The 21,862-nt window shown below is 40.2% G+C and overlaps 1 protein-coding gene across 6 annotated transcripts in view; it reads right to left on the minus strand.

Moving 5' to 3' along the window:
• Positions 1-18,441, minus strand: part of LOC111982075 (roundabout homolog 3-like) — a 324,508-nt gene extending 306,067 nt beyond the window's left edge. For 5 of the 6 annotated variants that reach the window (XM_070449356.1, XM_024013621.2, XM_024013617.2 and 2 more), the window contains exon 1: positions 17,802-18,441. In XM_070449356.1, the coding sequence (XP_070305457.1) occupies positions 17,802-17,964 (163 nt within the window). In that variant the 5' untranslated portion in view covers positions 17,965-18,441. The remainder of the gene's footprint in view (positions 1-17,801) is intronic. The other variant, XM_024013619.2, reaches the window with a different exon arrangement.
• Positions 18,442-21,862: the final 3,421 nt, after the last annotated feature.

Raw genomic sequence — 21,862 nt, forward strand, 5'->3', positions numbered from 1 at the left:
CAGAGACTTGTACATACACACAAACACATCCCTAATCAGAGCACAGGGATTGAAACTCCCACAGAGCCAGGGTTTTAACACTGAAAACCATTTCCTCCACACTATAGGGTTCTATAGGATCCATTCACTATCAACCTGAGGATATCTCTGAACAGGAAGTATTAACATTCGTTAAATCACATAGGCATAGGAGGCCCTAACAGACAAGTTTAGCTGTTGTAATTATTTTGTGTACATTCAATGCAGTCAGTGAGCAACTGAGCAATGAGTGATTATATGAACTATACAGACTGACATGTGCGCACACACACCAGGTGAATAGAAAAAAATTAAATAATAATAATTCAGGACACATTTAGATGTGACAAGGCAATGAGACATTAACAGACATTCAGAGACATGACTTATTAAAACAAATCTGACATTTTAAGTTAAAAAAAATACAAAACAAGGAATTTTCCCACTCCGTTTACATTTGTGAATATAATATTTGGCCGGGAGAATAATAATGTTAGTAAAATAGTTCTGATTGGATAAGGATAAGCATAATGCCATTTAACCTCATCAAAAGGTAAACATAGGTCATTTTTGAGATTTTATACACAACCGTTTATGAATTTCAAGCCATAGTTTACTAGAATGCCGGGATGAAAAAATAAATGCTTTATAGACTCTAAATCAGAGGAGCAAAAAACCCAAGGCATTTTGACAAAATTGAACCTTTTGTGCAAAAAATCATTAACAGAGTAGATGGAAGAAAATATGTTTTAATTAGTTTCTTTAACTTTTGGGATAACTACACATTTAAGGTAAAATTTAGTAGCTTTTGACCAAATCATGAGTTGGTCACTTCCAACGCAAAATATTGAATTATAATCACKATTTTTTTTTCATTAACTGCAAATAGTATCCACTTATTGTTGCATATTTTATCCAAAACGTTCAAGTCATTAATTTGCAAACTTGGAAAAGTGGGAACAACCTCATAATATAACAAAGTGTTCTTAATAAGTCCAAGTAATGGAAGTGGAATTGCTTTGCAAACCTTAATATATTCTCTCTGAGATAGATATCATTTCAACCATTTAATCTCAAAAGTACCCACTAACAACTCAAAATCAATAGCCTGTAAACCTCTATGATCATAATCTTTCAATAATTGAGAATTTCGAATATAATGAGATGTATTCCTCCATATAAATCTAAATATAACAGAATTGACTTTGTTGATGTTATTAGAAGGAAATTCTAGAAAAACCATCAGTCTTGGTCAAAATAATATGACCTAAAATCGACATATCACATTGCAGAAAATTAATTAAAGAGACTCTTATGGAATTAATTATACTATCAATGTGTAAATATTCTCTATCAGAAACATTTTTTATTTGAACAATTCCTAAATATTTAACTTCCTTTAACTTCTACCGAGTCAGAAACCCAGATCCGGGAGCACCCCCCACCCCCCACCCCACCAGATCCGGAGCAACCCCCCCACCCCAACCCACCAGTAAAAAAGCTGAATAGCATAGCTAGCCATAGCGTCACAAGTAAATAGTAGCATCTAAATATCATTCAACTCACAAGTCCAAGATACAGATGAAGATCCACTTCTTTGTGAATCCAGCAATCATTTCTGATTTTTAAAATGTTTTACAGGGAAGACACAATATGTAAATCTATTAGCTAACCACGTTAGCAAAAAGACACATTTTTCTTTGTCCACCATTTTTTCTCTCCACCAGTAGCTATCACCAATTCGACAAATAAAGATATTGATAGCCACTAACCAAGAAAAAAATCATCAGATGACAGTCTGATAACATATTTATTGTATAGGATAGTTTTTGTTAGAAAAATGTGCTTATTTCAGGTAGAAATCATAGTTTACAATTGCACCCACCATCACAACTCGACTAGAATGTTATATTGAATAGACTGAACCTCGGCAAGACGGAGCTGCTCTTCCTCCCGGGGAAGGACTGCCCTTCCATGATCTCGCCATCACGGTTGAACACTCCATTGTGTCTCCTCCCAGAGTGCTAAGAACCTTGGCGTGATCCTGGACAACACCCTGTCGTTCTCAACTAACATCAAGGCGGTGACCGTTCCTGTAGTCATGCTCTACAAATTCGCAGAGTACGACCCTGCTCACGCAGGTCCTAATCCAGGCACTTGTCATCTCCCGTCTGGATTACTGCAACTCCCTGTTGGCTGGGCTCCCTGCCTGTGCATTAAACCCCTACAACTCATCCAGAACCGCAGCCCGTCTGGTGTTCAACTTTCCAAGTTCTCTCACGTCACCCCTCGCTCCGCTCTCTCCCACTGGCTTCCAGTTGAAGCTCGCATCCGCTACAGACCATGGTGCTTGCCTACGGAGCTGTGAGGAACGGCACCTCCGTACCTTCAGGCTCTGATCAGCCCTAACCCAAACAAGGCCACTGCGTTCATCCACCTCTGGCTGCTCGCCTCCTACCTCTGAGGAAGTACAGTTCCCGCTCAGCCCAGTCAAAACTGTTCGCTGCTCTGGCACCCCAATGGTGGAACAAACTCCCTCACGACGCCAGGTCAGCGAGTCAATCACCACCTTCCGGAGACACCTGAAACCCCACCTCTTTAAGGAATACCTAGGATAGGATAAAGTAATCCTTCTAACCCCCCCCCTTAAAAAGTTAGATGCACTATTGTAAAGTGGTTGTTCCACTGGATATCATAAGGTGAATGCACCAATTTGTAAGTCGCTCTGGATAAGAGCGTCTGCTAAATGACTTAAATGTAAATGTAGAATAAATACAGAGAGCAACGTGTATTACCAATTTACTCATCATAAAAACATTTCATAAAAATAGACAAAGCATAGCAATGGAAAGACACAGATCTTGTGAATTCAGACAATATTCAGATTTTTAAGCGTTTTACAGCGAAAACACAATAAATCGTTATATTAGCATACCACATGTGCAAACGTTACCCAGCATGAATCCAAGGCAACGGAGCGATAACGTTATGATCACCAAAATATATACATTTTTTCCCCCTAACTTCTCAGAATTCTTCCGATGACACTCCTGTAACATCATATTACAACATACATATAGAGTTTGTTCGAAAATGTGCATATTTAGCCACAAAAAAACGTGGTTATACAATGAGAATAGTAGCAAAACTGTCCTGAAAATGTCGGGCGCTATCTTTGAGAGTGATCTAGTCTAATCGATAGCTAATCATAAACTTGACTAAAAAATACAGGGTTGACAGGAATCGAAAGACAAATTAGTTCTTAATGCAATCGCTGACTTACATTTCTAAAATTATCCTTACTGTGCAATACCGGGTCCGCCAAGCGAAGCTACACATAACAAAATGGCGATATATGCGTTTAAAATTTTTCAACAGAACAGCGATTTATCATCATAAATAGTTCTTACTGTGAGCTGTTCTTCCATCAGAATCTTGGGCAAAGTATCCTTTCTCCGGTCTAATCGTCTTTTGGTCGAAAGATGTCCTCTTGTCCCGTCGAAATGGCCAATAACGTTCGGTATGTACAGGAAACGTGCCCAGCTCATGGAAGAGCGTCACAAATAAATGCCTCAAAATCGCACTAAACAGATATAAATTGCTATAAAACGGTTTAAATTAACTACCTTATGATGTTTTTAACACCTATAACAAGTAAAAACATGACCGGCGATATATTACTGGCTAAACCAAGGCTTGGAAAGGGGTCGGTCCGACGCCCTTCATGCGTCCAGCGCAGGATCCAAAAGAAAGCTACTTCCGGTCTTTTCTGTTTTATACAGGCCCTGATTGCGCAATCGACTCCATTCAAATTGTCACCACTTACTGACATCTAGAGGAAGGTGTAGGCAGTGTTTGTATCCTCATAGCATTCACAGGGACATTAAAACTGACCTGGGACCAGAGGCCAAGATTTCWGAAATCTCACTCCCTGTRAGGAAAAGTGCTGTAGATAGAGTTCTGTTCCACTCAGAGACATAATTCCAACGGTTATAGAAACTAGAGAGTGTTTTCTATCCAATAATAACAATAATATGCATATTGTACGAGCAAGAATTGACTACTAGGCAGTTTAATTTGGCAATGTCAAAAAAAATTAAGTGCTAACAGCACCCCCTATTGACAAATTTTGTCTCTGAGTGGAACATTTTTTGAGCTAGCATTTTACCAGTACTGATGGCAAGACAGGGAATTATGAATTTAATTATTTCCCATTTGCTAGTAGAAGAAAGAGCAAATTCGAGACATGTCACTCTGAAAAGATTTTTAAACTGTAAACAAAACACACATTTTTTTAAAGAAAAGAGTAACATTTCTAGTATGATTTTAAAAACATATTGTCATTATCTAGACAAAAAGAAAGAAGAATGGAACAATGGTCTGTCAGACAAGCTGAAGAAATACTACATTCACTGACACGATTCAGAAGATTGGAAGACACCAACCAATAATCAATTCTAGATTTTAATTGTCTGTCACTCGTTGTAGGTTTAAACCAAGATAAATGTTTTTAAGTTGGATTCTGAGAACGCCAGATATCGGAAAGTTTCAAGTTAGAGCAGAAATTAAGAATTAAGTTATTAAAACAATGGCCTGAATGCCTGGTGGGATACCTATCGATCCAGTCACCAGGAGCAACATTATAATCACCTCCAACAATAATGTTATCTGTTGAATATTTGGTTTTAAACTCAGTTAAGACTTTGCTAATAGATGTTAGAAGAAGATTGTTTCTTGACTGTATGTTATTATGACCATATATATTTCCCATATTTGCGTTCTAAAACTGTACCTGAAAAACATCTGAAAAGTTTTGCCACACCAGCAGAATGAGATGAGCCATGGCTAAAAAATTATCTTGTTACCCCATTGTGAAGTCCAAAATTGTAATTAAACATCTGAGGAATGTGTCTCTTGAAATAACAAAACAATTGGACTTTAATGAATCTTTACAAAAAATTAAAATAGCCTTGCGTTTTATATTGTTGCATAAAGCCCTGGTGTTCAAGGATAAAAAGGAAAGCAAAACGTTGAACGAGAAGAATATCAGATAAAAAAATTGTCTACAATAAACAAACGAATAGGTTGTGGAATAACAACACATCTTATATTAATAGTTTACATATTAAATTGAACTCTAAATCTTAAAATAAATAAATACAGCTCTGAAGGCTAATCAAGTCATATGAAAAAAGACGTGGCGATTTACTTACATAATATCAATCTTGAAACAAAATGAAATGAATAAAACCTGAATGATAGCAGGCCAACTCGTAGAAGAGCACCAATCAGTCAGTGACTTAGCGCCACTGCGACCATCAATGACAGCAAGCCCCTCGTGAAAGAAGGCTTTTATTTCCCTGCGTCTTGCCTCATCAACCTATGGCCATAGCTTCGCACGGGTATCCCTGTTGTCTTTGCTCAAATCTTCTGCAAAGCAAATGCTTTTCTCCCTGCAGATCGGCGCCAGCTTCGCAGCTCTCCACACCTCATCTCTCACATTCCTCAACACAAACAGCATGATGACCTGTCTGTGTCTGTTCATCTCCTTTCTCTTGTCCCCAAGACAGTGTACAACATGTATTGTGATGTTCAGGGTGAGCAGGGGGATATGGAACAATCTTCCCAACAATGTCGATCACAATCCTTCTGATAATCTCACCATCATTTTCAGGCAGCCTGTTCAGTCTCAGCCCCCGTCGGCACTCATTATCTTTTGTCAGGGCATCAACTTTCTTTTTCAATAGTTTCACATCAGTGGTGATGCATTAAACTCTGTAGTTTTGGAAACGTTTGCAATCGAGAGGGTATTTTTATGAATCCTCTCATCAAAGCCATTCAGCCAAAAGGCTTGGTCTGCAAATTTCTTGTTTAAACCCTGGATTGCTGCGAAGATGGCGTCATTGGTGATAGGCTGGGGTGGTTGAGTCTGACCGGCATCACTTTCCTGTAGTCTCTTCAGGTTGGGGGGTTTCAAAGGGGTTATTTGGACACCTGTACCGAAGACGAATTCCTCCGACCTTGGTACCGTTTCTTCTGGGGGAGTGTCAAAATCCTCCATATAGTTGACAGTATCAACCTTGGTTACAACAGCTCCCTCTACATTTTTGCTATCTTTCATCTCAGCTAACTTTATTAGCTAACTCTGATTTCTTGCTAGCTAGTCTTGGCTGAAATTGCTCCACAAAGTGGAAAAGTGATGTTCAATAAACCACTTAACTAATTGAATGAAAAATAAACACAGAGTTGAAATGTAACTTTAACTGTGTTTGTCGTCAAACTCAAATTAGGTCTTGAATTCAATTTAAAGCTTTCAGGAGCTCAGTTTAAATGTGACCACTCACTCTGCCATGTTTCCCCCCCGCGCACACACACTCACATGGCAAAGCTCAAACTATTTCAAATACCTAATCCTACTTCCTGAAGGTCATGAGAACAACCTCAAAATAATAAATAATGTTCTTGAACAATAATAGAAAAAAGCAGTCAAAAGCCAAAGCCTAACATACATAAATATTCATTGTGTGCCTCCTCAAACACAGCTATCTCTGCCCACAAAAGTCATTCCATGCCTCCAACTATGATTGTCCCAGCATCCATATAAGAACATCAGTCAACAATGCGTAAACCCAACAAACCCAACAAAGCCATTGAATCGTGGGAGCAGTAGTCTATGTGCGATAAAGGGACTGGAACTACAAAGGCAGAGAGAGGGAAAATTGAGGAGAAAAATACTGGTTAGACTATAGCCTATCCCCAGTAGTCCACTATAGACTGTTAGAGTCAATTCACCATTATTTCCTGGATTTGTTATTGAGCAGCATTGATTTTCTCCCCTACTGTCGATGAGGCTCCAGGGGTACCCTAGCAGCCAATCTGCTCTTTGCCCCGCTATCGAGTTTCTCGCCTGGGCACCCTTAGCTTGGCCACCCCCTAGTACTCCAGTCCTGGCTTGAATAACCAGTGGGAAGGAAAACAGAAAAAGAGATAGCGGGAGAGCGGGGCATCTTAAAGAGGAAGACCCATGATAATTCCTTTCTTTACATTCCAAGGATGAAGCCCACTAGACCAGACAACAGTACTGCTGCTTAGGTCCATAAAGATTTGTTGACACACCCTAAACTTCAGCCCTTCTATACCCGTCTTTTAATTAAAAATATATATATTTATATTTTTTAGTGGGTAGATCAACTTTAATATTGTAGATAGATTGTAGCTTCCATCAATTGGGGCGGCAGGTAGCCTAGTAGTTAGAGCGTTGGGCCAGTAACCAAAAGGTTGCTAGAACAACTCCCCGAGCTGACAAGGTAAAAATCTGTCGTTCTGCCCCTGAACAAGGCAGTTAACCCACTGTTCCTATGCCGTCATTGTAAATGGGGATTTATTCTTAACTGACTTACCTAGTAAACTGGGATATGACTAAAGAGTTAGAGTTAACAAAGGTTAAAAAAATTTAATTGTCTGCATCACTTTCAATCCCCCATTAATTTTTTTGCAAATATATATGTGTATATATATATATCCACCACCGGTGAAAGGTTGAGGGTCACTTAGAAATGTCCTTGTTTTTTAAAGAAAGCACATTTTTTGTCCATTAAAATAAAATCTAATTGATCAGAAATACAGTGTAGACATTGTTAATGTTGTAAATGACTATTGTAGCTGGAAACGGCTGATTTTGAATGGAATATCTACATAGGCGTACAGAGGCCCATTATCAGCAACCATCACTCCTGTGTTTCAATGGCACGTTGTGTTAGCTAATCCAAGTTTACCATTTTAAAAGTCTAATTGATCATTAAAAAACAATTTTGCAATTATGTTAGCACAGCTGAAAACTGTTGTGCTGGTTAAATAAGCAATAAAACTGGCCTTCTTTTGACTAGTTGAGTATCTGGAGCATCAGCATTTGTGGGTTCGATTACAGGCTCAAAATGGCCAGAAACAAAGCATTTTCTTTGGAAACTTGTCAGTCTATTCTTGTTCTGAGAAATGAAGGCGAGAAATTGCCAAGAAACCAAAGATCTCATACAACYCTGTGCACTACTCCCTTCACAGATAAGAGCAAACTGGTTCTAACCAGAATAGAAAGAGGAGTGGGAGGCCCCGGTGCACAACTGAGCAAGAAGACAAGTACATTAGAGTGTCTAGTTTGAGAAACAGACGCCTCACAAGTCCTCAACTGGCAGCTTCATTAAAAAGTACCCGCAAAACCCAAGTCTCAACGTCAACAGTGAAGAGGCAACTCCGGGACGCTGCCCTCCTAGGCAGAGTTCCTCTGTCCAGTGTATGTGTTCTTTTAACCATTTTAACCTTTTATTTTTATTGGCCAGTCTGAGATATGGCTTTTTCTTTGCAACTCTGCCTAGAAGGCCAGCATCCCGGAGTCGCCTCTTCACTGTTGACGTTGAGACTGGTGTTTTGCGGGTACTATTTAATGAAGCTGCCAGTTGAGGACTTGTAACCGCATTAGCCTACGTTAGCTCAATCGTCCCGCAGGGGACCCACCAATCCTGAAGAAGTTTTAACATAAATAGGTTTTATGGGCACAGTATGTTTTACATTAGTTATCTTGTTGTCTCAACCTTCAGCTACATTCAACCCCTCCTCTCTAGGCTAGGTGGGACGCTACCGTCTCACCTGACCAACATCCAGTGAAAGTGCAGGGTGCCAAATTCAAACTACAGAATTGTAAATATTTAACATTCTTGAAAATACACATGCAATATGTCAAAATAAAGTTTAACTTCTTGTTAATCCAGCCAAGGTGTCAGATTTCAAAAAGGCAAAAGCAAACCATGCGATTATCTGAGGACAGCGCCCCATCATACAAATGCATGACAAACATATTTCAACCAGGGAGGTGCGACACGAAAGTCAGAAATAGCGATATAAAAAATGCCTTACCTTTGATGATCTTCTTCTGTTGGCACTCCAATAGATCCTAGTTACATCACAAATGGTCATTTTGTTCGATAATGTTCTTCTTTATATTCATAAAAACTCAGTTTAGCTGCCACGCATCAGTCAATAATCCACTCAGTTTCCCTCCGTCAAAATGCATACAAAATGAATCCCAAACYTTACTAATAAACTTTTCCAAACAAGTTAAACAACGTTTATAATCAATCCTTAGGTATCCTAATACGCAAATAAACTATACAATTTTAAGACGGAGAATCGTTATTGTCTTTATCGGAGATACACAACAAAGAACACGCTTTCCTCCACGTGCTTGGAAACACTAAAGCCAAAATGGGAGCCATCTTGAAAATCTACAATTTCCGGGTATGAACTGCAATTTGGGAGGACTTGGGCTTATAATTAAAGTTCTAGCCATTGAAAACAGTGGTAAGCTGAATTTTTTTMMGGGGGGGGTGGTTTGTCCTTGGGGTTTAGCCTGTCATATCCGTTCTGTTATACTCACAGACATCATTTTAACAGTTTTAGAAACTTTAGAGTGTTTTCTATGCATATCCTAMCTTCTGGGCCTGAGAAACAGGCAGTTTACTTTGGGCACGCTTTTCATCAGAACGTGAAAATACTGCCCCCTATCTCAATGAAGTTAACACCATCCATATTTGATTTCTATTGCCATGTATTTTCCAACTGTGCTGTGATGTTTCACCGAAGTTCTGAACCTTTCTATACTCATTGTTTCTACAGATTGAAAATAAACATTTTTTGCTGAAAGTATTATTATATTATTGATCGATTTACTATGACTTTTCAGATCTCACAGTAGTGCTATCTGCGGGGTTAGCTCCAGGTAAATATTGCAATTCTTCAGCCATTCCTGGACCTGTGACCAAAAACAAGCTATGGACAGTGCCAAAACAAATAATCTAATGATTCTGCCTCTTCGCAGAAGAATCTGCAGAGCTGGGAAGGTTGCATCCCCAGTATAAATAACATTCTATTAGTTGCAAGAATTTATTAGTTGCAAGAATTTGGTTTAATAATTTTTATAATTTAATAACTAAAAAATTCTGAATTTTGAATCCGGTGTCATTTTGCGTATCAGTTCATAAACCATGTGCCATGGAATCGGTTTGTCAAAAATTATTTCCAACTATTTTGCAATCTATTTGACTCGGCTGTCAATTTGTTGGTCTATAAATAAAATTGATATACATTTTTATTTAGCACAATTTTCAATTATGGTCTTTAATGCAGGGCCCACAGACAAGTTCCTTACTTTTTTCCACTTCCACCTTCGTCTTCCATTTTTGCGGTAATGCTGCAATTAGTTGGTTGTAATTTAGGGTGGAGCAGACATTTCCATATGTTTTTATTAGCTGCTTGTATGACATAACTCCACCAGTCGTATTTATGATATCGTTTACTAAGATTATACCTTTTTTTTTAAACAATGTTTTTTTTAATCAATTATTATATTTGAATTTAACCACAATATTTTTTCTCTCTTTTCTGGTGGATTAAATTGAAATTGCAACCAACTTTTTATGGCTTGTTTTAAAATTTCAAATAACTAAAAGTGAGAGGTTGTAATCTGAATAAAGGGAAAAATGCATTCATTGAAAATAGGGTGAGACATTATTTTTAATTTGCTAGAAAACCAGTTCAGATTTAAGTATACATTTTGTATGACTGAAGCCTTTAGCGAGAGGTCTTATGCATTAATATTTAATCATTTCTGCCCTCCGAATTCATATTCATTATATAAATAGGCCCGTTTAATTTTGTCTGGCTTGCAGTTCCAAATAAAACATTTTCTCAAATAATTTAAAAAACTGTTCATTAGGTGTAGGCAAGACCTTATGTAAATAGGTAAACTGGGATATGAATAAAGAGCTAATTAAGATGAGTTTTCCACAAATAGAAAGGTATTTACCTTTTCATGGTAGCAAGATCTTATCTATTTTTGCTAACTTTCTATTAAAATCTATTGGAGTGAGATTATTTATTTATTTCGGTATATGTATACCGAATATGTCCACTACACTGTAATGTAAAAGTTTTTTTTTTGTGATCTAATACGTAATATTATCATAATTTGGTTGTAATCCAGAGAAGTTAGAACAATTATCTAGATACTTTATGAGGCTGTGGAGGGATCCAAGTTGTGGATTTAAGAAAACATGAATGACACCTTTGTTTTTAAGCCCTGTATTACTAATCCCTGGATTTCGATGGTCAAAATAAATAGATATGCCGATAGTGGACAACCTTGTTTTCCTCCTTTTGACAGTTTAAAACTTTCTGAGAAGTAGCCATCATTTACTATTTTACACCTAGGGTTACTATACCCGATTTTAACCCATTTTATAAGAGATTCTCCAAAATTGAAATATTCCAGGCATTTATATATAAACTCAGTCGTACTCAGTCGTACGTCAGCTATGGCCTGGTTTCCCAATATTTTCCTTATATAATCACCAATGTATTGTCCATGTAAAAAACCTGTCTGATTAGAATGAATAATTGCTGACAATACCTTATTAATTCTATGCGCTATACATTTTCAGAGAATTTTTGCTTCACAACCCTGAAGTGTATTTCATTTTAATGGACTGGATCTTTGTATTTCCCACTTGTATCCTGTTTCAGTAATAATGAAAGCAGACCTTCTTGTTGAGTGTCTGATAAACTACCATTTACATAGGAGTGGTTAAAACATGCTAATAACGGCCTTCGGAGTATATAAAAAAGGTTTTGGTATACCTCAACTGGTATTCCATCCCAGGAGTTTTCACGGACTTCAATTGCATCAAGAAGCTCCTCCTCTGTAATTTCACCTTCACACGAGTCTTTCTGTATGGCTGTTAATTGTACATTATTAACAAGAGGATAGAGAGTTTTGTTGATGCTGAGAACAGAATGTATATGTTTTTAAATAACATTCTTAGAACGGTCTCTGAACGTTACCAAAGTTTTCTTGTGGGTTTTATGGGAATTTGTCCTCTGATCTGATGAAACAAAAATAGAGCTGTTTGGCGATAATGACCATCATTATATTTGGAGGAAAAAGGGGGAAGCTTGCAAGCCGAAGAACACCATCCCAACCGTGAAGCACGGGGGTGGCAGCATCATGTTGTGGGGGTGCTTTGCTGCAGGAGGGACTGGTGCACTTTATAAAATAGATTGCATCATGAGGATGGAACATTATGTGGATATATTGAAGCAACATCTCAAGACATCAGTCAGGAAGTTAAAGCTTGGTTGCAAATGGGTCTTCCAAGTGGACAATGACCCTAAGCATACTTCTAAAGTTGTGGCAAAATGGCTTAAGGACAACAAAGTCAAGGTATTGGAGTGGCCATCACAAAGCCCTGACCTCAATCCCATAGAAAATGTGTGGGCGGAACTGAAAAGGCGTGTGCGAACAAGGAGGCTGACTAGCCTGACTCAGTTACACCAGCTCTGTCAGGAGGATTGGGCCAAAATTCATCCAAATTATTGTGGGAAGCTTGTGGAAGGCTACCTGAAACGTTTGACTCAAGTTAAACAATTTAAAGGCAATGCTACCAAATACTAATTGAGTGTATGTAAACTTCTGACCCACTGGGAATGTGATGAAAGAAATAAAAGCTGATATAAATCATTCTCTCCACTATTATTCTGACATTTCACATTCTTAAAATAAAAGTGGTGATCCTAACTGACCTAAGACAGGGAATTTTTACTAGGATTGAATGTCAGGAATTGTGAAAAACTGAGTTTAAATGTATTCAGCTAAGGTGTATGTAAACTTCCGACAACAACTATATTTGTTCTGTTAGACCTTCTATTTCCTTTGTTGGCATGGACTCCTTTGACATAAATTGCTTATGTTTAAGACATGAGTACTGAATTGCATGGCCTCTAAAGGCACATCTAAAAGTATCCCATACAATAAGGAGATTTGCGGTACCAACAGTGCCTTGCAAAAGTATTCATCTCCCTTGGCGTTTTTCCTATTTTMTTGCATTACAACCTGTAATTTAAATTGATTTTTATTTGGATTTCATGTAATGGACATACACAAAATAGTCCAAATTGGTGAAATGAAATGAAAAAACTACTTGTTTCAAAAAATTATAAAAAAAATAATAATAATGAAAAGTGGTTCATGCATATGTATTCACCCCTTTCGCTATGAAGCCCCTAAATAAGATCTGGTGCAACCAATTACCTTCAGAAGTCACATAATTAGTTAAATAAAGTCCACCTGCGTGCAATCTAAGTGTCACATGATCTGTCACATGATATCAGTAGATATGCACCTGTTCTGATAGGCCCCAGAGTCTGCAACACCACTAAGCAAGGGGCACCACCAAGTAAGCGGCACCATGAAGACCAAGGAGCTCTCCAAACAGGTCAGGCAAAAAGTTGTGGAGAAGTACAGATCAGGGTTGGGTTACAAAAACATATACAAAACTTTGAACATCCCACGGAGCACCATTAAATACATTATTCAAAAATGGAAAGAATATGGCACCACAACAAACCTGCCAAGAGAGGGCTGCCCACCAAAACCCACAGACCAGGCAAGGAGGGCATTAATCAGAGAGGCAACAAAGAGACCAAAGATAACCCTGAAGGAGCTGCAAAGCTCCACAGCGGAGATTGGAGTATCTGTCCATAGGACCACTTTAAGCCGTACACTCCACAGAGCTGGGCTTTACAGAAGAGTAGCCAGAAAAAAAGCCATTGCTTAAAAGAAYAAAATAAGCAAACACATTTGGTGTTCGCCAAAAGGCATGTGGGAGACTCCCCAAACATATGGAAGAAYGTACTCTGGTCAGATTCAACTAAAATGTAGCTTTTTGGCCATCAAGGAAAAGCTATGTCTGGCGCAGACTCAACACCTCTCATCACCCCGAGAACACCATCCCCACAGTGAAGCATGGTGGTGGCAGCATCATACGTTTGGGGATGTTTTTCATCAGCAGGGACTGGGAAACTGGTCAGAATTGAAGGAGTGGCGCTAAATACAGGGAAATTCTTGAGGGAAACCTGTTTCAGTCTTCCAGAGATTTGAGACTGGGACGGAGGTTCACCTTCCAGCAGGACAATGACCATAAGCATACTGCTAAAGCAACATCCCAGTGGCTAGATGTGTCAACCTTATAGAAACATACCCCAAGAGACGTGCAGCTGTAATTGCTGCAAAAGGTGGCTCTACAAAGTATTGACTTTGGGAGGGTGAAAATATATTTTCAGTTTTTTTGTCTTATTTCTTGTTTGTTTCACAATGAAAAGTGTTTTGCATCTTCAAAGTGGTAGACATGTTGTGTAAATCAAATGATACAAGCCCCCCCAAAAATACATTTTCATTCCAGGTTGTAAGGCAACAAAATAGGAAAAATGCCAAGGGGGTGAATAATTTCGCAASCCACTGTATGATATGTCAGAAAGATTCAATTATAAATTCCTCTGTTCTAGTAAAAAATAAGTTATCATCCAGTAGACTTTGATTCAATTTCCAATATCCTCTCCCACGTGGAAATTCAGTAAGAGTAATGTATATGCCAATTATCTGATGGTCCGACCACATTCTATCCCCTATCAACACTTTTATAACCTTAACTTCCTGTCTTTGTCTTTCACTGGCTCTATTACTCTCTAACTTGTCTAGTTTCCGTTGTCTTACACTTTAATCATTTAGCAGACGCACTTATCCAGACTTACATGAGCAATTGGAGTCAAGTGCCCTGCTCAAGGGCACATCGACAAATTCTTCAGCTAGTCGGCTCGGGAATTCAATCCAGCACCCTTTCGGATATTGACCCAACGCTTTTAACCGGTAGGCTACCTGCTGCTCAGGTCTTGGCAGGTTTAGTAGAACAAGGACTATAACATAGTCTGTTACTCTGTGATGTTACTCTGTGATGCTTCTCTCAGTTATGTAGGCACACATGGCAATATTGATATTGATCTGTAAAGCTATAGTTTTCTTAGAGACAGTCTCGGTCATTTACACTCTCAACGTATCAATGCAGCCTGTCGAATGATTGCTAGAACCCGATTGGCTTTCAGCTCTCATACTCAAGCTCAAACGAATCGCCACATTGAATATGAGCACATTTGAACAAGAGGCACATCTAATAAAGTCTTCAGATAGCATCTGCAACGCTGACATCAGTCAATCCCTCTGCAATAGATTATTTGGCCTCTGCTGTCGGCACAATACTCCCTCATTGTGCTGCTATAGATCTGAGGAGTGGACAGTCTCTCCATATCTATCTGCACTCCATTAGGGTTTTGTGATGAGAGCGATGGACAGAGGGAAGAAAGAAAGGGGAGAGAGAGAAAGAAAGGGATAGAGAGAGGATATAGACTCAGCTTTATCAATACACGCCCACCGCTGAGATAAGCAGATTATCGGGAGACTGTATTTCAAAAGCAAATTTACATCCCACACATTTGCCTCTGAAATACACCCCCCCACACCCCCCCCCCCCCCCACTCAAAACAATACACACACGCGCACACACACACACGCACGCTAACCCTCCCCACACCACTCTCTGACTCATAACCATCACGCTGCAGTGCCACGCTGGGAAGCAGCTGGATATTTTACAAACTGACCAGGAATTCAAAAATATTATTAGTCAAGCTGTCAGAAGTGTTCAGAGAAGGGGGAAAGAATGGATAAAAAAAGATTGTGTAACTAAAAAATGTATAAAAAAAGGATGCAAAAAAATGAAAAAGCAAGCAAGAAAGAAAGTCATATCGTTCATTACATTAACTGCAATGATAAAAACTGCTTCAGTCAACATCGGTCAACAGCAATTTCTCAACTCCCCTGTGTAGTACTCAGAATACAGGAGACTGCAACTCAACTCAACCATAACATATGATATAGCCTATACTGTATACCTGACCATGGGAAGCCCATAACCTTGAGTGCCAAGGCATGAGTGGAGGTGTGTGTTTGTGTGTGTTGGCCAGTATTACAGTATTGATTGGAGCGCTGCAACATGCGGCCAGAGCAGGGGAGCTCATTAGAAAAGTAGCAAGGTAAACACACCCCTCCCTCCACTTAACTCCTCCCCAACTCCCCCTGCCCATTCCTCCCCATCTCCTATCTATACCGAGTCATTACATGAGCCAGAGGAGCAGGGCACAGCAAGAGCTTCCCATTACACCTTCTTCCTAGCTGCCTGCTGCACATACACACACATACACACACACAAACACACACACAAACAAACACCCACATATATACCACCAGCATATACAAGCACAAACACACCAGCACTGTAGATATAAACACACAGACAAGATCTCATCCTAATTAACAGATATGCAGAGACTTATTAGACTTTCTCAAATACAGACACACTCTTCTATTCTTACACTGATATACAGTATGTATATACCTTCTTTAATCCAGAATCCTTTTCAGATACTTACATTCACACACATATCCAGACCAATACACAAACTCTCAGAAACAAGCAGATATGCACATGTGGACAGTCAAACTGGTTTAGACAAACACACCAAATGTCAACAGTGAAAGTCACCAGAGAAACATTTGATCTAGAGAACGATGCTCAAAGGAATAAGTTGCTCATAAAAGCAGACATTAAAAGCTTGAGACGCTTTCACAGCAGACACCAGACAACGGACTCTACTGGAGAGAATAAAAGTGTTCTGGAGCTAAATGTGTTCCCTTAAAAAAAAACAGATGTCATAGTAATTGTCACCAAAACTGTCCCCTCGCAGCACCTCAACAAAAGCATTTTGACATCCTCCTTATAAACATCCATTGCACATTTATGCGCTTCATATAACAAACTGTTCAGTTCATCAAAAATGACTTGTCAGCTCTCCTCACGAAGTCCCGTCATGGCAGATTTTGGAAAATATGCCCTCAAAAGATGTTTATGAAAATATAGGAATAGGAATATAYGAATATCACAGTGCAACTGATGTTGAATTGTGAATAAGTCTACTAAAGGCAATGCATCCTCTTTCTTTGCTGTAGGCAGGGAACCTCTCTCATTTCAACTTGTCTCACTGCACTTGAAATCATTTACAAGTCAATCTATTCATCATGACTAACAAATAACAGCTAAGTTCACATGAGACCGCAAAATGAAATACCATTTCATTTTCAAATATCAAATACATTTTCAAATTCCCATGCGTCAGTCAGCAGACCTAGGGATGTTCTCTCATGCCAACTCTTCTTAATTCGTTCTCCTTTCACCTCCCTCTCTACACTCAAATGAACACTTAAGAGAGCCATACCTATAGAGGTTAGCCAATGAGAGTTGAAAATGAAAGTCAGAGAGTCATTCTTTGAAATAAATGAACTTCAAGTGTCATTTTATAGCTTTACACCTGCTTTCATGAGAACTATTCTTACTTCACCCTTCTTCTCCTCGTTCTACACTACACTATTACTACATTACAAAGCCCCACACACACAGCACCTTACGTACAATGATCAACCTTTATGGCGTCAGTCAGTCATTCTTAGCAATTAGACAACAGAGAGAAACATCAGATAGGTGAAGTGTCAGTGGTCCACTTATTACTTGTTTTGTTATCACTCAAAAAAGCCCCACACATACAGCACCTTATACAATCATAAAACTTAGAGCATCCAATCATTGAAATAAGCAGAGAGAAGCACCATTGAGAAGCGTCAGACAGTGGTCCACTCACCATTGAAGCTGGCTTTACATATGCTTTTACGATAACACCTCTAACTTCTTCTTACTACCACTCAACAAAGCACTCCACATGTAGCACCATACATACGATGGAAGACAGCCGGAGAGAAGTACAATTGAGAAGTGTCAATGCAGTGGTCCACTCACCATTGAAGCTGGAGGTGAAGTTGCCCCAGTCCAGCTGCAGAGTGGTGTTGAATGAGGGGATGGAGGAGAGATTGAAGAGCAGCTCGCTGCTGTTGGACGGATCTCTCAGGGTGTCTGTGAATAGGTTCATCTGGAGCAGGGTCTTGATCAGGTAGCGCAGCATCTTGCCGCTATAGCTGTCAAAGGGGGGGTCCTCTTCTATCTGTCCGTTTAGCTCTATGAAAGACTCTATAAGCAACTCTCTGGCTCCCACTCTCTCATTGAAAGAAGTGTTAAATGAGGGTCCTAAATGTATTATGAATGTCAACTTATTCCCAGTGCTGGATTCAATGGTAATTCAGCAAAGTCTTCCACTTTTGAAAAACAGTCATTTATAGGTAAAAGTCTAGGGGTTGGAAGGCAGAAAGCAGATAAAAAGGGCAAAAGAAATGTCTCATTAACTGTCAGGCWCCGAGGGTTGTCACGTTGTGGGGTACCACTCTATCTATTCTTCCCTTTCTTTTCTTCTCCTCCTCCGAGCACATCGGATTGTTTCCTCCTGCTCTCCTTTTGTTCTGGAATCACATAACTTCACACGGCGTCCGCCACCACACAAAATACACCTCGCCTGTGTGAAAGAATCTAGCTTCTATCTGATGACCCGTCGGATTCGCTGCTCTTTTTTTCACCCCTCCCTCTTGCAGCCTGTGTCCCTCCTTCCCTCTCTCTCTAGCCCTCCCTCTCCCTCTCTCTCTCTTCCTATCCCCAAGCTTCTTGGAATGGTGTGATGGGGTCCCGGGGGGTCCGGGGTAGAAAAAGAAAGCAGGTGCCGTCGGCAATAAAAGTTTAATTATTGGATTAATAATCATCCCTGGAGCAAGGAGGGGAGAGGGAGAATACACTGTCACTGTCTTAACACAGCACGGGACGTGCGCTCACACACACACATACACACACACACACACACACACACCAGGCACAGATACACACACACACAGGCACATATGGTCACTCATAGATGAACACACACCCACATGCAGAAAAGAAACAAACATGAACCGACACTAACGCATGCTGTCTGCTACTGTTTATAATGTCGACCTTTCAATGAGCTGGAACACACCCACTACTCCTATCTGTGACTATTACTTAGTATTTGTATATATTATATTCCAAACAATGTGTTCAAAACATGATTTCCTTAAGAGTGAGAGCAGTTGCAGGTCAGACTAAAACACAGTTAGTTCAATTGATACATGTATGATTTATGACTATGCTGCGTTGCGTCTATGAAATATGAGAAATCATTGCCAAACACAATTTCATTAATCCAGAACTGATTTGTATCTCTTCATTGGGCATCCGGTGAGGTTATTGCAATGGTGCTACAAATCTAATTTCATAAGTGTACCATTTATATACAGTATTCAGCATTTTTTCAGATCAAATCATGTTTCATGACACTTTTGTCATTATGTCATCACTTTTTTTGCGATTAAAACGTCTAGGGAAGGTACAACAAAAGGTGGACACATGCTGGTGGTTGGTCAATAACACAAGAGGGTGTGGCATCAACTGTCATTTCATCTCGCTATGTGAGACAAGAGCAGATGTCTTCTCATTTAGTAAAACTAAACTTCAAATAAGAGAGTGTGATTGCTTTGATGCAAACCTGAGCTGCTACAGAACAAATCACTGTCAATCTGTTTTATAAGACAGAAAGATATGATTTAATATGCCATTACAGATCAGGTAAAATTGAATAAGACTGCTGGTGAAAAGGAAGGGGTTTGTTTCTGAAGAAATATAGGACTCCTATTTAGAACTGTAGGTAAAATAGTGTCTAAGATTACTAGTGAAATCGTAGACACGATGGAGGATCCCTGAGTATACAGTCTATTGTAAGCATTACATGCATCATGGACCTGCATGCATGAATGTGGGCTTGTGGATGTAGGAATGTGGATATCTACATATGCATGCTGTGTGTGTCTGCGTATTTGGATGCCTGTAAGAGATACTGAATATATACGTGTGTGGGCCATATACGTGTGTGGGCCATTGTATCTGTCAATGTGTGCATGTGTGTAATAGTGCATTTTATATCCTTAGTGTGTGCATGTTTCTTAATATGTGTATCTATGTATTTACGATATGATATACTTTCTTGTATATTTACATGGAAATTCATTTTGTGAAGTCAGCATACAAAAGTTACACATGCACAACACACTATAATACATGCAGTACATAAAACTGAAAAGTTAGTGCACAAGTCAAACATATTCAAAATGTGCATGTGGGTAGTGTGGATATAACAATTTGTGTCACGTGTATGGACAGTGTGTATGTGAATGTGTATATGTGCATATGTGCTGGGTGGTCACGGGTGGTGCAGCCCCCCCCCCCCCCCTGACGGCCTCAGTGTGACTCCTATTAGCAGAGCCTGTCTCCCATCGGGCCCCTGTCCTCCCGCTCTATCTTGGGGACAATGGGACCCATCCCCGCTACAAAGTTGGCATGACGACCCCCATCCTGCACCCTTTCCCGGGGAACTTTCCGGAACCCTCATTTTAAGGGGTCTTCCAATCATGGGGCAGCTGTGACAGAGGATTCCACATAGGGCTCTAATCAGCGTACAATATGGGGATGGTATGGACCCCACACGGTCAATCGATAGCCTCTCAGGCTATGTGAGTATGAGCATTGCGTCATCTCCGCTCTCAACCCCTCTCAGCCCTCACACAAATTGGCCAGTGTAGGTATTGGTGTGCCTCATTGTGAAGGTTCACTGCTTCCCCAATCAAAAGCCCTGGATTAAAACTGAGGTAACGCACTAAGATAAAAGGACAGAGATACCGTACACAGGGCTATCGCAGCCAACCCCGAGGCTACGGCCGAGGACACGAATGCATGCAAGAAGTCCCACTACGACCTCTGCAAAGTCATCAAAAAGGCAAAATGACAATATAGGAACATGGTGGAATCCTTTAACACCGGCTCCAAGACTCAACGCATGTGTCAGGGGCTGCAGTCCGTTACGGATTACAAAGGTAGACCTAGCCATGAGTTTTCCAATGATGCCTCTCTACCAGTCGAACATAATGTATTTTATGCACGCTTCGACAAAACTAACACAGAGGAGGACACGAGGGTGCCGCCGTCCCGGAGGACTGGGTGATCTCGCTCTCCGAGGCTGACGTGAATAAGGTTTTTAATCTGGTCAACACTCGCAAGGCCACAGGGCCAGACAGTATTACAGGGCGCGTTCTCAGAGCATGCGCAGACCAGCTGGCAGGCATCTTCACGGTCATTTTAAACCTCTGCTTGTCCCAGTCTGTAATCCCCACATATCTCATTCCTGTACCCCAGAGAACTCTAAGGCTGCCTGCCACATTGAGTACCACCCTGTAGCACTAACAACTGTAATCATGAAGGGCTTTGAAAGGCTGCTCATGGCACATATCACTTCCATCATCCCAGACACCCTAGACCCACTCCAATTTGCATACCGCCCCAACAGATCTACAGACGATGCAACCTCAATTGCACTCCACACTGCACTCTCCCACCTGGACAAGAGGAATACCTATTTGAGAATGCTGTTCATTGACAACAGCTCAGTATTCAACACCAAGCTTGGGACCCTAGAACTGAACACCCCACTCTGCAACTGGATCCTGGACTTCCTGACGGGCCGACCCCAGGTGGTGAGAGAAGGCAACAACACCCCCTCCACGCAGACTCTCCTGTACTCCCTGTTTACCCACGACGGTATGGCCACGTACGACTCAAACTCCATCAAGTTTGCTGACGACACGACTGTGGTAGGCCTGATCACCAACGGCTATGAGACAGCCTACAGAGAGGAGGTCAGAGAACTGGCACTGTGGTGCCCGAACAACAACCTCTCCCTCAACGTCAGCAAGACCAAGGTGGGTGCACAAGCCCATCCACATCGACGGGAGAGGGCCAAGAGCTTCAGGTTCCTCGATGTCCACATCAATGACAACTTAACATGGTCCTCTCACACCAGAACAGTTGTGAAGAAGGTATGGCAACTCCTCTTTTCCCTCAGGAGG

This window comes from Salvelinus sp. IW2-2015, linkage group LG20, assembly GCF_002910315.2.
Source record: "Salvelinus sp. IW2-2015 linkage group LG20, ASM291031v2, whole genome shotgun sequence".
Taxonomy (NCBI): Eukaryota; Metazoa; Chordata; class Actinopteri; order Salmoniformes; family Salmonidae; genus Salvelinus; species Salvelinus sp. IW2-2015.